At 39.0% G+C, this 15140-nt stretch overlaps 1 protein-coding gene across 5 annotated transcripts in view; it reads right to left on the reverse strand.

The window, feature by feature from the left end:
- Positions 1–15140, reverse strand: part of LOC124151847 (protocadherin Fat 1-like) — a 243775-nt gene that overhangs the window by 17810 nt on the left and 210825 nt on the right. For all 5 annotated transcript variants that reach the window (XM_046524511.2, XM_046524510.2, XM_046524507.2 and 2 more), the window contains 3 exons: positions 13129–13278; positions 8522–8698; positions 4920–5111 (listed from right to left, as the gene is read on the reverse strand). In XM_046524511.2, coding sequence (XP_046380467.2) covers positions 4920–5111; positions 8522–8698; positions 13129–13278 — 519 coding nt within the window. The remainder of the gene's footprint in view (positions 1–4919; positions 5112–8521; positions 8699–13128; positions 13279–15140) is intronic.

The following is a 15140-nucleotide window of genomic DNA, read 5'->3' on the forward strand; positions in this document are numbered from 1 at the left end:
TTGCAGAAGAAGTAGTATCCTTGGAATTACTAACAATAAAAACTATTGTTTGATAATTCTGACAAATACAAAACCTCTGTTACACCACTGCCTGATTATACCCAAGAGATCGGTTTGTTCGGACAACTAGTAATACCCTGTACTAGTCTACTGAATTAAAAGAGAAGATTGAACCCATAAGTCAGTGGTTTCCATCCAATTATGGTTCTGTTTCCCTCGTTTTGACCAATATAAGGTGTACATTGAAAGAAATCCCTTCAAAAGGTCCTATATCAGAATAATGTCAAGATTATAAGCAAATACTTCCACAGATCTACTGTTATATTCGTGTCCAATGTCTCAATTTTTCTGCCTGATCCTGGATAAAGGAGGATATCTTGGCATTCAGGTGCAAAGTTTCGTACTGGAATTTGTGTGGATATAACATATGCCTTGTGAGATCTGACAGTCTCCTTTGTCTTGTGGTAGAGCGTCTGCCTGGAGAGCGGAAAGTGCGGGGTTTGATCCCCGGCAGTGACAAAGCAAATGACGTTACTTGTTACCCTGCCTGTTGTGAAGTATCAAGGGGCTAAAACAAGGACTGGTCGGCTGGGAGTCAGTATACTGTGTCTGAGTGGGGTATTCATGTTAAACTGCAGCATGGTTTCTCAGTGGGCTAGCACAAATCGGCATTAGTCCGGACTTGCACAAGCAGCCAAACATATGCAGGTCTTTATATAAATGTAATGATAATCTTGGTCATGACATTAAACCCCCATTTCATTTCATTTCACCTCACAGTGTGAGATCTATGATCATGCGCATATCTTGTATTAACAACCAATCAGATATCTTGAACTGAGTCATGGATATCATAACAGTATTGGAAGAATGGCTCTCATTGGTCAAATAAACAATTTGCTCTCTATGATATTATAGGCACATTAAAAAAAAGAAAGAATCGCAGCATGGGCTTTTATCCTCTTATCTTGCAAAACAAGCCGAAGAATCCAATTGTAAACTGGGTCATAACAAAACTCCTGATTTGTTCCTAACTTATTAGTGAATTGGCAGGACATCCATGTATGGATGGCAAGTAACTCTTCCTGCATTTTAACAATGATATTTAGAAGACTTTATCACTCCAATCTTGTCTTTATAGATGGTATAACCAGAGCCTCTACCAGAAACCCTTCAGAAGATTCTTCTAGTGGTGGGGTGACAATACACACTCCTGCCACAAACTAGTTAATGTATGCCTCAATATCCAGAGCATATTGGTTGATTGATTTTAAATCATTGAGCCTACACATCAGCAGAAACATACAAGAAGACTTGACTACTTGAAGCAGTCTTCATCCACACCAGGAGGATCTGGAAGAGGGGACCATTAACTCGGTCATTAGGTGTTGCAATTGGAGAACTGGTAGCTTCTCGTCATTTCTCAATTTTTGCGTGCCATCATTAACCTGGTTGATGACTTGTAACCTGTAACTTGGGACATGGTTGAGTGAAGAGCTCTAGTGTTGGGATGGATGGGCCACGGTAACCTACATATTCCAACATGTGGGGCATAAATTCATTCAGCTTGATACCCTTCAAGAGATGATAATTTTCCTCCACCAAGTCCTAAAAGGATTTTCCCTGTTTGTAGTCCCACGATGGGAGTGAATCAGATAAGTCTAGCAGGGCGAATCACTTAAATTTTTATCATCCATCTGATCTGGTTCAAATCCAAGTGGGTAGGTCTGAGCTCAACGCTGTGCACCCGTGTGGTCTGATGACCCTGATCTGTCAGGAAGTCATTTGCTCCCTTTCTTGTGGTCTCTTGGCCGGGGGAGCTTTCTCAGCATGAAGGGGTGATTGCTGCTCCTTTCTGATGACAGCCATCTCTGCTGATCTGGCTACCAACCTCTTGCTGTCTCTTCAGTAGGTCTTCTAACATACTCTTGGACAGTGTTGGAGTATGAGACTACAGGGAAGGCCTAGGGTTGTCCTTCTACAGCTCAGGGCAGAGTTTCACTGTCTTTTTGGCCACTTCCTACCTTTTTGCCTTCTTCAACATAAACCTTGGTGAAAACACCCTGTGGGAGTCATATACATTTGGAGCACCTGGAGTCTTATATCGGCACAGGATGAGTGAGAGACTGCAGCTGTATCGTCAGATAAATACTATCTAGTCTTACTGCAATACGTAAATTGAAGATACAATTTCAATACAGTGTGACAACTCCCAGAACCAAACAAGCATGAAATACTCATATCCCCCGCCAATATGACATGTCCGGTTGTCTGCAATGCATTAGCTCCTCCTATGTTCACTGGGCCTTTTTGTAAATGGCCTAATTGTAGCACTAAAAAAAGTTATTACTGGTGTTGTTTTGCCATCTGCAGTTTATGATAGAATATGTAACTGTATTTGGAATGAATAAGGATGAGACATATGGACGAACAACTTCTTAATTACAATTAGGAGCAATGGTTTCAGTGTAGGTTCTAACACCGTTATCAAGCAAGTGAAGTACAGTGAGTGAGTGAGTGAGTGAGTGAGTGAGTGATTTTGGTTTTACGCCGCTTTTAGCAATGTTCCAGCAATATCACGGTGGGGGACACCAGAAATGGGCTTCACACATTGTACCCATGTCGGGAATCGAACCAGGGTCTTCGGCGTTACGAGCGAACGCTTTAACCACTAAGCTACCCGACCGCCCCAAGTGAAGTACAGAGTATGGTTAACAAGAATATATACAGGATAGGAGGCAGTGTTTATATAGTTGAGTAGGTTTAAGATCAGTTACATTGTTGTATTTGCAATGAGTTGTGTTTCTTCATAAAGTTAGTCAATAAATGCAACAACCGTGTCCATGACACTTTTGGAGGAACATACACTCAAGCAATGCAGAACTTACCAACAAGAAAGGAAATGTATTCAATACTGAGAGATGACATTATGTGCCAAGTTTGGTGAAGAAATATGGTACGGTTTTCAAGATCTGCTCCGGAAACAAGGACTACCACCATTTTTGGTCTAAATCAAAGTTGTTGCCATGGAAACTCAAAAAATAATTTTATTTAAAAATCCCAAACTATCAAAAGGTACCAGTATACCACTAGACCTATCTATGTGCCAAGTTGGGTGAAGAAATAGGGTATGGTTTTCAAGATATGCTCCGGAAACGAAATGTGATGGACGGACGGACGGACAGCACCCATTCCAATATCCCCCTTCCCCTTTGTGGCGGGGGATAATAATGTGCTATGGCAACTGTGAAAATGTGATACTAACACTCAGAGAAGAGAAGTGAGGAGAAAGAGGCTTGGGAGGATATTACTGATCTCTCAACTAGATATGGAAGGTGGACAGGGAAGAGGACATTTGTTTTCATAGATTTTAAGTGTGTGAAGACATCTGTAATACATAATACACACATAACGATGTAATTGAGATTTTGAATTGGTAGAAATTAGTTATCGGTCTCTGACAATGTTAATAGGAAAATTATATGCATTTCCAATTTAATCACTTCACTTCTGGTTTGGAAGACATCTTAAAAACAGAAAGTCATATGTATAAAGCTACCATAATATGGAAGTTAAATACAATTTCAGTTTGTACAACCTTGATCCTCAATTTGTGCCAATCACATGCTTGATTATTTCTCATTGAAAACATGGGTATGGAACAAACATGTCTTACAAACACAGGGATTAGTTCAGCCATAAAATGATATTTGGACATGGTTCTGTTGAATACATACTAAGATTCATTACATTTTGCTAACAAATGTCAAGAGTAATGGCCATAAGAAGCTTCAGCTTTCAGTATGGTGGATGAATCAAGGTAAACATAAATGTTGCTTAAAAGAAAGGGAATGCATGTGATGATTCCCACTACTAACAACACATGTAACAAATTTAACAAGAAAACAGCATTATCACCATCACCCGCCATGAGGAACATTAGAATTTTGTTTGTTCATATAGTAGTGAATATAAACTATTAAAAAGAGTCCTAGAAAGCCGTAAGATAGGCACCTGGGCCGCCTTATGTCATCAGTAAAAAAGATTAAATGTGAAAATTTATGAATTCAGTCTTGACAAGTATCTCTTAGATAAACTTGCAAACTATTTTTTATGTAACGTCAGTAGTATCTGAGAAAACTTGTCCCCATTCCAGCAGGATGCTTTGAGTAGAAAAGCAAGGAGCAAGGGCCATAACTCTGTAAAACAATACTTGATGGCACCAATTTTCGAACCAAGTTTCTCTTAGATAAGCATGCAAACTTTCGTTCATGTAATTTCAGTAGTTGCTGAGAAAACTTGTCAATTCCACACAGCATGCACTAAGTTGAAAAGCATAGCGCAAGAGCCATAACTCTGTAAAAAATGAATGTATGACGCTAATTTTTTCACTCATTTGAGATTATGACCAGAAACATCAGTGTGTAAAATTTCTCAGACTCAAATAATTTTTGAGAAAATTAGTACCCTTTGAGAAGTGGACAAAAGGACCGACATCATGGTGGGGATAAAAATAATTAATGGCTACCTGGTGGCCACATAGAAATTCCAATTTTGATGCCTTGAACAAACCTGATCATCCTTATTGTAAGATCATACAAAATTTCAGCTGCATGTATCAAGCCATTTCGGAGATTAAACTTAATATGCTTTGGGGATTTCTGACCAGGGTCCTGTTCCCCAAAGTGATCTTAACACTACAACTAGTTAAAGTATGAGCCCAAACTTTTTTTTGTAAAATAACTAGCATCAACTGTTTCTGCGTTCATCTTGGGCAAACAGAAGAACTGGAAGGGCAATGCGGATCATCAGTCACCTGTCTCTTTGCAAATAGACTATACACAAAATAGTGGGCAAGTAACAATTATTCCTGTTCTAAGAATACCAACATGAAGGAGGTGAAGTAAGATGTTTCCTACCTGCAATGCCATATATTTCTTCAGCCTTGATGCCCCCAGTGATGACTGGCAATATGAGCTCCTCACAGTGTCTCCCCTTCCTGTCCATGGTGCAGTTACAGTAGTATGTTCCTCCTGCATACACATGGCATGTACTGCCGTGTTGACACGGATTGTTATAGCACATATCTGCTGTCACCTCACACTGGACACCTGAAGTAAATACATGCAACATTCATCAGACACTATTATCTTGCTTGTATATTTTAGTATTCTATATCGCAGACTTTTAAGTTCCATATATGTAAATGAATTAAATCAAAGGAGATAACTACAACTTCTTTTTAGTGGCTGATGTCAGTAAATTCATAACATATTCCACTAGAAATATTCCAAAGCGGAGTTTTGAAAGTGAAAAGAGGTTTACAAAAACACACACCTATAGTAGCAATGCATCCTATTTCAGAAACACCTGACAGTTAATGAGCATTGTCAATATTATCATAGGTTATAGTTAGTGCAGACGATGTATCAGTGTCAAGAGACAAAGAAAGTGTGCTTTTAAGTCAGAAGAAACATGGGTAACATTGCAAAACAAAAATATACCTGTTTTCACAATGTATTGGCTATTTCCCGGGAAGTAGTCTAATTGTTTATGTATACATATTTTCTCATTTGAAATTGTAGCATACACAAATAGATAGCTACAAACTACATAAACATTGGAGGGAAATTACAGTTAAATGAAAGTGTAAGCTTTACAAAGGCCAACTCCTTTCTACAGAATCATTACTGGTCCTAGTAATGCAGCTTATCTACGGTAATATACGGTATAATAATAATGCTGTTCATTGTCAGAGCAAGAGCATGTTTATGCATTGTAAACTCAGCAATATTCCATGATGTGCCAGTTGTCTAAATATCAGATCTGAACCAGACAATACAGATACATCCTGAGTATTGATCCAAGCAATTGTGATACAATGACATATGCCAGCAACCCAGTCATTTGCATCTATACTGAAATGTCTCATAGAAAGAATATTGAAGTTGAATCCATTTCCTGCAATTAACGTTCATCGAGGCACGATGTCATGCAATCAACAAATTCACTGAGTATGACTACCCAAGATGTCTCTAACGTTTAGTTATGTTCATTCCAGTAGAGATGCAGAGAGATGTCAACTCCACACTGAGGCAATTAGGAATATCTTGGATACCGGTAATTGGTGTCTAAAATCAATCACAAACAAGAGTGGCTATATCCCCCGCCCCTGTTGCAGAATTTATGACATAATTAAATCTAAACAAACCCTAACCTTTTTCAACCGAGGTGGAACTTGTCATGGAAATTGTAAAAAAAAGAAGAGTTTGCCACTAACGTGGCCAAGTCTCCTGCCCAGCAAATGAAGTGTATATTATGTCAACAACAGTGAAATTTGATCACACAAATACATACATTTGAAAATATTCAAAATTTTGTAAGGAGTAAAAGGCAGAAGGAGAGCATCTACTTGATGTAAATGCAAAATATCCTCAAGAAACAAAATAAAATGCTGCAAAACACAATTTCTATGAAGTTCAAGAAACAAATGAAACCTTCTCCACAAAAACATGATGAAAGTACAAACTGACAAAACCAGTTACTACATTTACTAGTGAATTCATTAGGGTGGGAGAAAGAAAAAAACATTTCAAGTCATATTTTGACATATCTACATGGAATATTTCTTAAGAAATATAAATGGTATTAGTCTGTGATATGTGATTATGGTCATTACCCAAAAAAAATATTGAACGGTTTATGTGTTATGCTCCAGAAACGAACCCTACCCTCACAGGACCTAAGTCCATCTTGATACCATGGAAATGTAAAAAATAAAAATTTCTAAAATTTCTAAATAGCAGAAGGCACCAGTTCATCATGTACCTGACAGACCTGCAAAGTTTCATGAAAACATATTGAACGGTTTCTGAGTTATGCTCCGGAAACGAAACGTGACGGATGGACGGCCCAACTTTGTTGGGCGTGGGATAAAAACATTGGTACTAAATATAATGTGCAGTTACTTCCCTTTTCATGCACACTGCTTTACTGCACATCTTGTGTGTTATCATGGTTATGGTCATGGCGGCAATAGGAGTGACGTTTTTTTGCTGTTTGCAAATTTGGTCAATGAAAACATTAAATTTGCGATTAAATATCACCAGACATGATGATTTCCAAATTCAGTGGTATTTGTGTACTGTATGCGGGACAATGTTACATACGCAGAGGTTAAGATTTACAATTACATGTGTATTGTCTCGTAAAATAAGCATGAAATGCTAATTTATATACCCCGTCTATAAACATGATAAAGCGAATCGGAATGAAGCACATCACCAGTGCATAAAAAGTCCCTGCAATAAAAACAAATTTGTCTCCTGTAGAAAAAAAATAACATTGTGTCGCTTCAGCGAATTCAGGAAAACGAACAGATTATAACAATTAAACTTGGCCAATACAAATTTGAGATAAAATATCACTAGACATGATGATTTACCTATTAAATTGTATTCTCTGTTCTGATTGGCATTGTTTTATATGCAGAGATTAAGATTACCGTGTGTGTTGTCTTGTAAACCGGAAGTAGCAATCAGCAGTACACGTTTCTCGGAATCTAACTAAAAATTACCCAATAATATAACTTTAAAGAATTTCCATACAATAAGCAGAAGAATTGTATCTGAAACTATTATCTTATAAGGAACAAGCATGAAATACTCACATCCCCCGCCAATATGACATGTCGGGTGTGTGCAATGCATTAGCTCCTGTGAACTATGTTCGCTGGGCCTTTTTTTAAAGAAATATAGTACGTTTTTCAAGATCTGCTCCGGAAACAAGGACTACCGCCATTTTAAGTCTTAATCAAAGTCGTTGCCATGGAAACTCGAAAAATAACTTTTTTTAAAATCTCAAACTATCAAAAGGCACCAGTTCACCACTAGATCTATCTATGTGCCAAGTTTGGTGAAGAATATGGTACGGTTTTCAAGATCTGCTCCGGAAACCAGGACTACCGCTATTTCCAGTCTAAATCAAAGTCGTTGCCATGGAAACTCAAAAAAATTGTTTTTTTAAATCCCAAACTATCAAAAGGCACCAGTTCACCAGTTCACCACTAGATCTATCTATGTGCCAAGTTTGGTCAAGAAATATGGTACGGTTTTCAAGATTTGCTCCGGAAACGAAATGTGACGGACGGACGGCACCCATTCCTATATCCCCCTTCCACTTCGTGAGAACAAATTTTCATAATTGTTTTTAGCCTTATTTGTATCACTTCTAAATGCCTTTCAAAGACCGAGCAAGAAAAGTTCCTGTGCATCACTGGCTATTATGGGAAATAATAAATAAATACAAACAAAGAATAATTTTGCAACAAAACAATACATTGATGTCTATGAGACACAAATTCATCAAGATATTGTCACTTATGTCTTCTGCATCTCAGATGGACTGTGCACAAACAGTACAAGAATTAATCTCTGTTATAATCTCAAATATAACATTTGTTAATTATCAGTATGGTTTCTCAATGTTTGCAATGAATGGCAATAACATTTAGAGTAGGTACCTTCATATCCTGCCTGACACTGGCAGATGTGTGAGTGAGGCCCCTCAATGCATGTTCCACCATGCAGACAGGGACTGGGAATGCAGTGCTGGCCATATTCACACTTTTTACCCCGGAATTTTCCTTGACACTTGCAGGAAAAACCATTTGGGATTTCTGTATCCTTCAGACACTGCCCTGTAACAATGTAATAATGTTATTTTATTATTAATTATAAATTTATATACTTATCCTATCTCACACTATGCATTTCTTTTTCTTCTTTGATCCTATGTTGGAAACGTCCTTGAACCATGTTTACAGCTGATTAAAAAACAAACACTTGTTGAACAATAACTGTGGCCTCCGTGGAAATTGGATGAAGAGTCTCTTGTGGGCGCCAAGTGGGTTGCAATCTCTATGTAGATGTGAAGAGATCTAACCAGACATAAATGCATTTCTTCATGAGGTTGTGACTGTCCGGGAAGCTGATTCTTCACCATGTGGTCCCAGCAAAACCCCTCCCATTGTGTATTCTCTCAAACTGGACTCAGTTAACATTGTGAGTGTAGCCGGGGTGGTGTTAAATGATCCGGCTCGGGCCGTTGGGCAACACAGACACAGGCAGATGATGATAATGTGTTTATTATAATGGGGGTGGCTGCTGCTGAAGAAAAGAAAATATCCTTCCTCCTCAACAGCAGCACATGAAGTCATATATTTGACGATTTACAGGTATCTATCTTAAATATATAAGTACAAAAGCCATTTTGTAACCATTATAAAACTAACTTTAATGTTAAATTACTACTATCAGTTGACTATTAAACACTTGAAAAAGCCAAAATGGACCATGTGGTTAATTATTTTACAAACAAGTTTTATAATATCAATATTATACTAATTTATACCATTTACTAATTTAATATTACTTTAAATTATATATATGTTATTCAATTTAATTCAGCACCCACATATAGATATTAATTTCTGACAGAAGCAGATGAAAAGTGGCCATTCCATACCTGAAGAAAAGAAAATATCCTTCCTCCTCAACAGCAGCACGAAGTGAAGAGAAAGCTACCTGTAGAGGACCAGGGTGGCCAATTAGAAGACAGATTGCATTAAGCATCAAAGGAAGTGCTTGATGCAAGATATAAATAGACTGAGGGAAACCCAACAGGTGTGAAAAAATGTCTAAAGATAGACAGAAGGTTGAAGGGGAAGATCTGGTGAGAGATTCCCAGAGACTGAAAATAAGGGTGTTGAGTAGTTTAAAGAGTTATTTACTGACATTCAACATAAAGATGATTATGATGATGATGTATGAATAATGATGTAAATAGCAATAGTACCCTACTACATGAGCATGGATCTCATTCCCTTTAGCAGCAATGGTAAGGGTCAGGAGAAAAAACATCTTACAGGAGACCAACTCAAACTCCTTCTCAGCAAGTTGTTCATATGACTATGAATTTGAAATTGGCCGTGAAAAATTAAACAGATAGTGCGTCCTGGTAGATGAGTGAGTGAGTATGGTTTTACGCCGTGGCAGGGGACACCAGAAATGGGCTTCACACATTGTACCCAATTCGGTGTGACGAGCGAACGCTTTAACCACTAGGCTACCCCACCGCCTCCCTGGTAGATGATGTGGTCTTGAAAAAAGATGAGGGAGGTAAGATAACAATGGATAACCAGTCTGCATAGGTTTCTTGGTTGATGAAAGGACAAAATATTTTTAATGAAATAGTTAAATGCTGATCCACCGAAAGCATAATAATATCAAGGGCAGGTTAAAAATCCAACTCAGAGAGTTGGCAACATTACTGACATAGATGTCACTTCCCTTGATGATCCACATCGATACCAGCTGGTGAAGGATCAACATCTGTAGGAATTTGAATAGCTGAACAAAGAGGAACAGTCTGTGCTGGAGCTAGTGTGTAAGTCAAGTTAGCAATAGGAGGTACCCTGGGATGATTCTGGAGGGCAGAGGGCAGGAATGATTTAGGTTCGGCACTGGATTGTTAGCCTGGTCTGGTGACTGTGCATGAAGGGAGCCTCACAAGGGGAGTCGTCACAGCGGATATAGGAGGAACCCGAACTGGAAACTGAGAGGACAATCAGAGTGACAGACAGAGATGTACATCTACAAGAAGGAGAAGAAATTCGAGGCTCTTCACTGCAATGACAAACAAAGGGTTGATCCCAATGAGAGTGGTATAATCAGTGTGGGAGCGGAAGTCACAGGACAAAGCTTTAGGATAACCACGCCAAGGAGGATACCAGGGGTAGCTCTCCCAGCCACGGGGGTGGTCTGCATAATTGCTGTAACAATTAGGATCCCATGCACGAAAGTCTGGTTGATGATGATAATCATAGGAGCTGGAACGATCCCGTTGGCGATTCTGACACTTGGAACCGGTATGGTACGTGAAGAATTGGTAGGGTTCTTACAAAAGCGTCGATCCCCAGATGCTCGATCTCCAAAACACGTCTCCACAGTGAGGTGATGAGACAGAGAATGAGTTCGCAGAGATACAAACATTATCAAGTCATGTAAGGTTACCTGGAATGGGAGCATGTAACTGACCTAGTTAATGGTCAGTAACCATAGGGATGCTGGGGTGTGTTTGGGTGAAATGTTTTTAGTTTTAGAAGCTGCAAACATGGTTCAAGCATGTTTCAACATAGGATTAAAGAAGAAAGAAGAAATGCATACTGTGAGATCGGACAATTATTCAAATTAAACATGTAATATCTTGGGGTTTACAAAATATTTTCAAGAATACTATAAGTACAATAATGCTATAAGCTATAAATTCTAATAAAAACAGAATGTACAGTTTGTTTGTTTGTTGTTTAACGCCGCACTCAGCAATATTCCAGCTATATGCTGGCGGTCTGTAAATAATCCAGTCTGGACTAGATAATCCAGTGATTGACATCATGAGCATCAGTCCACGCAGTTGGGATCGATGACATGCATCAACGAAGTCAGCAAGCCTGACCACCCGATCCCGTTAGTCGACTCTTACGGCGAGCATAGTCGCCTTTTGTGGAAAGTATGGGTTGCCGAAGACCTATTCAACCCCGGATCTTCACGGGTCTGAATGTACAGTAAATTGTTTACTTCGCTGGGTACAATTGAAAGGATTTCTTCTCTGTTGACAATATCAAAACCTTTGCATAACACGTTTAATATCCATTCTCTCCCACTGTCCCCTTGTAACATTAAATCCCATGAATGGAAGTTGGCCGCAAGCTGAGACAAAGGGTAACTCTGGCACGGACCAAATGAAAAAATAGTGTAGGTCCCATGCAGTGGCATGCCCATAGTATCATGCTTACTGCCCTGCTGACTAGTGTAGTTCCCAGAATGAGACTGCATCGCTGGTACTGAGGGATGCTCTATTAACTTGTGATTGGATGCAAAACATATGCTGCAAACATGTGTGAAACGGCATGATGTATATGGACAACCGCCCCACGAGTTCCATTTTGATGCACATTGGAATGTTTGAGTGTGGGTTGATTTTGGCTCTTTGGCTTGGTTGACGAAGTCAGAGTGTACGACCTGGCTGGGGTATTGCACTGAGCTTTGGCTGTTCTCTTTTCACAAGCAAGAGCTGCATGACATAGGTATTGTCTGCCCCCCAAAGGAATTGCAGTTCACACTGTTTCTGCCTGTATTCCCTATCGTACTGTAGTACGCTCTGCCAGGAAAATGACTGACCCAGAGTAGCAATCTTGATGTAAAAACCTATGTAATGCATCACTTGAGGCAGCTGTGTTCCATCTTCCGATACCATTTCTGAGTATCTTGTGGGATGCTTCGAAGGATTGCAAAGGGGATATTTTTATCAGGGGCATGTCACTCGTTTTTGCCCATTTTGGCACTTTTATCACACGCCAGTGATTGGAAACGTAATCACAGATATCGCAGAATGTCCCGGCGCCCTGGATCACGGAAGCATGAGAATCCTCAATGGACCGAAAAAAAATTCAGTACCTGGACAAGTGTCATGATCTTCAAGGGGAATTTTTAGCAAGTTAGCAATGTGCTCTGCAGAGAGGCTGTCAATCTGAGTCACTGGCGTGGCTTGAGGGAGCTTATTTAAAGCTGGTTCCCTGTCCGGTATGGCAAACAGTAGGCTATTATGGGAGTCGCCATCTTTGCTTGTGACATCACTCGGAGAGAAAACTGGTTCGTCACTTTTCAGTTTGTCAATTTCCAGCATTTTGGGAGTTAAATTCTTGACAGCCCTCTTCAGCAAAAGTGTTTGTGCCAATGGTAAACAATCAGAGAAAAAAATAATGACAAACAATTTCTTAGGCAATGCTGATATAGGCTATAAATTCTAACAATTTCTTAGGCAATGCCGTGTGGCCGCATGCCCGCTGAAAACTCTTTAAGTTCCGGCTGCGTATTTAGTCCACCTGACGGGAAGTTAAACTTTTGTTACTACATTACATAACATATACCCATAATCTTGGCGTTTACAAAATATTTTCAAGAATGCTACAAGTATAATAATGCTATAGGCTATAAATTCTAACAATAACAGAATGTACAGTACATGCATGAACTTAAGATAAGAAAATCATAATTTTTGAGTATGTACCTTGATGCAGGCAAGGACTGTCCTGACATGGGTTGGTATCCACTTCACACTTGGAACCAAGGTATCGTGCCTTGCACTGGCAGGTGAAAGAGTTGAGGCCACTGTATACACACGTGCCATCATGCATGCATGGATGACTACTGCAGATGTCTGAAGCATTAAACAATCACCATGGAGACAGACTTACTGGTCAGTGAACCTTATTTTCTAGTCTAATTTCACTTTGTACAGAAAATAGCATATAACTTACGGTACATATTCTTTTCATATTTCAATTTCCATTAAACTACAAATTCCTTGGGGGACATGCCGAAGTCATGAAGTGAAACATGCCACAGGGACATATATATTTTAATATTCATGAAAACATAAGAAAGCAGTGGATGAGATAAAGAGTGAGTGAGTGAGTGAGTATGGTTTTAGGCCACTTTTAGCAATATTCCAGCAATAACACTGCGGGGGACACCAGAAATGGGCTTCACACATTGTACCCATGTCGGGAATCGAACCCGGGTCTTCGGCGTGACGAGCGAACGCTTTAACCACTGGGCTACCCGACCGCCCCTGGATGAGATAAAGAACAGATATGAGATTAAGATAAACTTATGACCTGAGTAGCATCTTTTGTCAATTTGCATGTGACACTGAAACTTTCCGACAAGTAATGGCCTCCCTAAAGAAACGTTCAAGTCAGGTATTCATCAGGTACTAATTAGCTCATATAAGTTAATGTTCTCATAAAGCTTGTTCACATCTTTCAGAAAAGATTTCTCAAAACAGAGATTTCATTTAAAATAAAACATCTGTCAAGTTAACAAAGACATTTTTCAGTATAATATAAATATCTGGTCACTGAGAAATGTAAAAGCCAAATAAGCACTTTGCGAGAATTTAAGAGCATGGTCAAAATAAGGTTAAAAATATAACAAAACATGGATCATGTTGATTCCAACAGCTAACAAAGCAAATAAAAACAAGAGTCATCAGAAAGATGACATAACCCCCCGACAGCTGTCTGTAAAGTAACCACAAGTAAATGTGCAATTCTGTATGCAATGAGTCAAGAGTTGAATGTTCTTGAAGAAGCATACATTGTTTACCCACAAAAGATCCACCATGGTCGCATCCATATGAAATGGAAAGTAAAACAAGTGTGTTTCTGTGGGTTTTTTTCATGCAAACAAATGACAAATTACAAGAAACAATAACTAAACAAGCGTATAGTCAACAAAGTCATCTTTAGCCCCCGCCCATTTTAACACATTATGGTCCCAAACCAGGTAACTGACCCAACATTTCTCTTAGCCCATGTCAAAATAGCTGCAATGGAGAGAGATAGTATGGTTTTACGCCGCTTTTAGCAATATTCCAGCAATATCACGGCGGGCGACACCAGAAATGGGCTTCACACATTGTACCCATGTCGGGAATCGAACCAGGGTCTTCGGCGTGACGAGCGAACGCTTTAACCACTAGGCTTCCCGACCGCCCCAGCTGCAATGGAAATTCTAAAATAAACATTTCTACAACTCCTGAATATCAAATGGCACCAGTTCAGTATGTGCTTTATATATAGACATGCAATGTTTGGCAAGGAAATATTTAACAGTTTTTTTGTTATACTCCATAAGTGAACCCACCCTATATTAAAACTTAAATCCAACTTATTGCCATGGAAACGTAAAAAATAAAAATTTCTAAAATTCCTAAATAGCAAAAGGCACAACTTAACCACGTGAGTGATACAAATGCAAAGTTTGATGAAGAAATTTTTAAGTTTCGGAGTTCTGCTCCAGGAAACAAACATCACTCACAAAGTTAGCCTATGTCCAGTATGCTTTCAAGAAAAATCGATAGAATAAAAATTGGAAAAATTCCAAAATAGCATAAGGCACAACTTCACCACTTAAGTGATATAAAGTTTGATGAAGAATATTTAATGGTTTTCGAGTTCTGCTCCGGAAACGATTCAGATGGACGGACAGACAGATTATATGCCGGGGGGATAAAAA

Source organism: Haliotis rufescens, unplaced genomic scaffold, assembly GCF_023055435.1.
Source record: "Haliotis rufescens isolate VD_foot unplaced genomic scaffold, xgHalRufe1.0.p SCAF_7, whole genome shotgun sequence".
Lineage (NCBI taxonomy): Eukaryota > Metazoa > Mollusca > Gastropoda > Lepetellida > Haliotidae > Haliotis > Haliotis rufescens.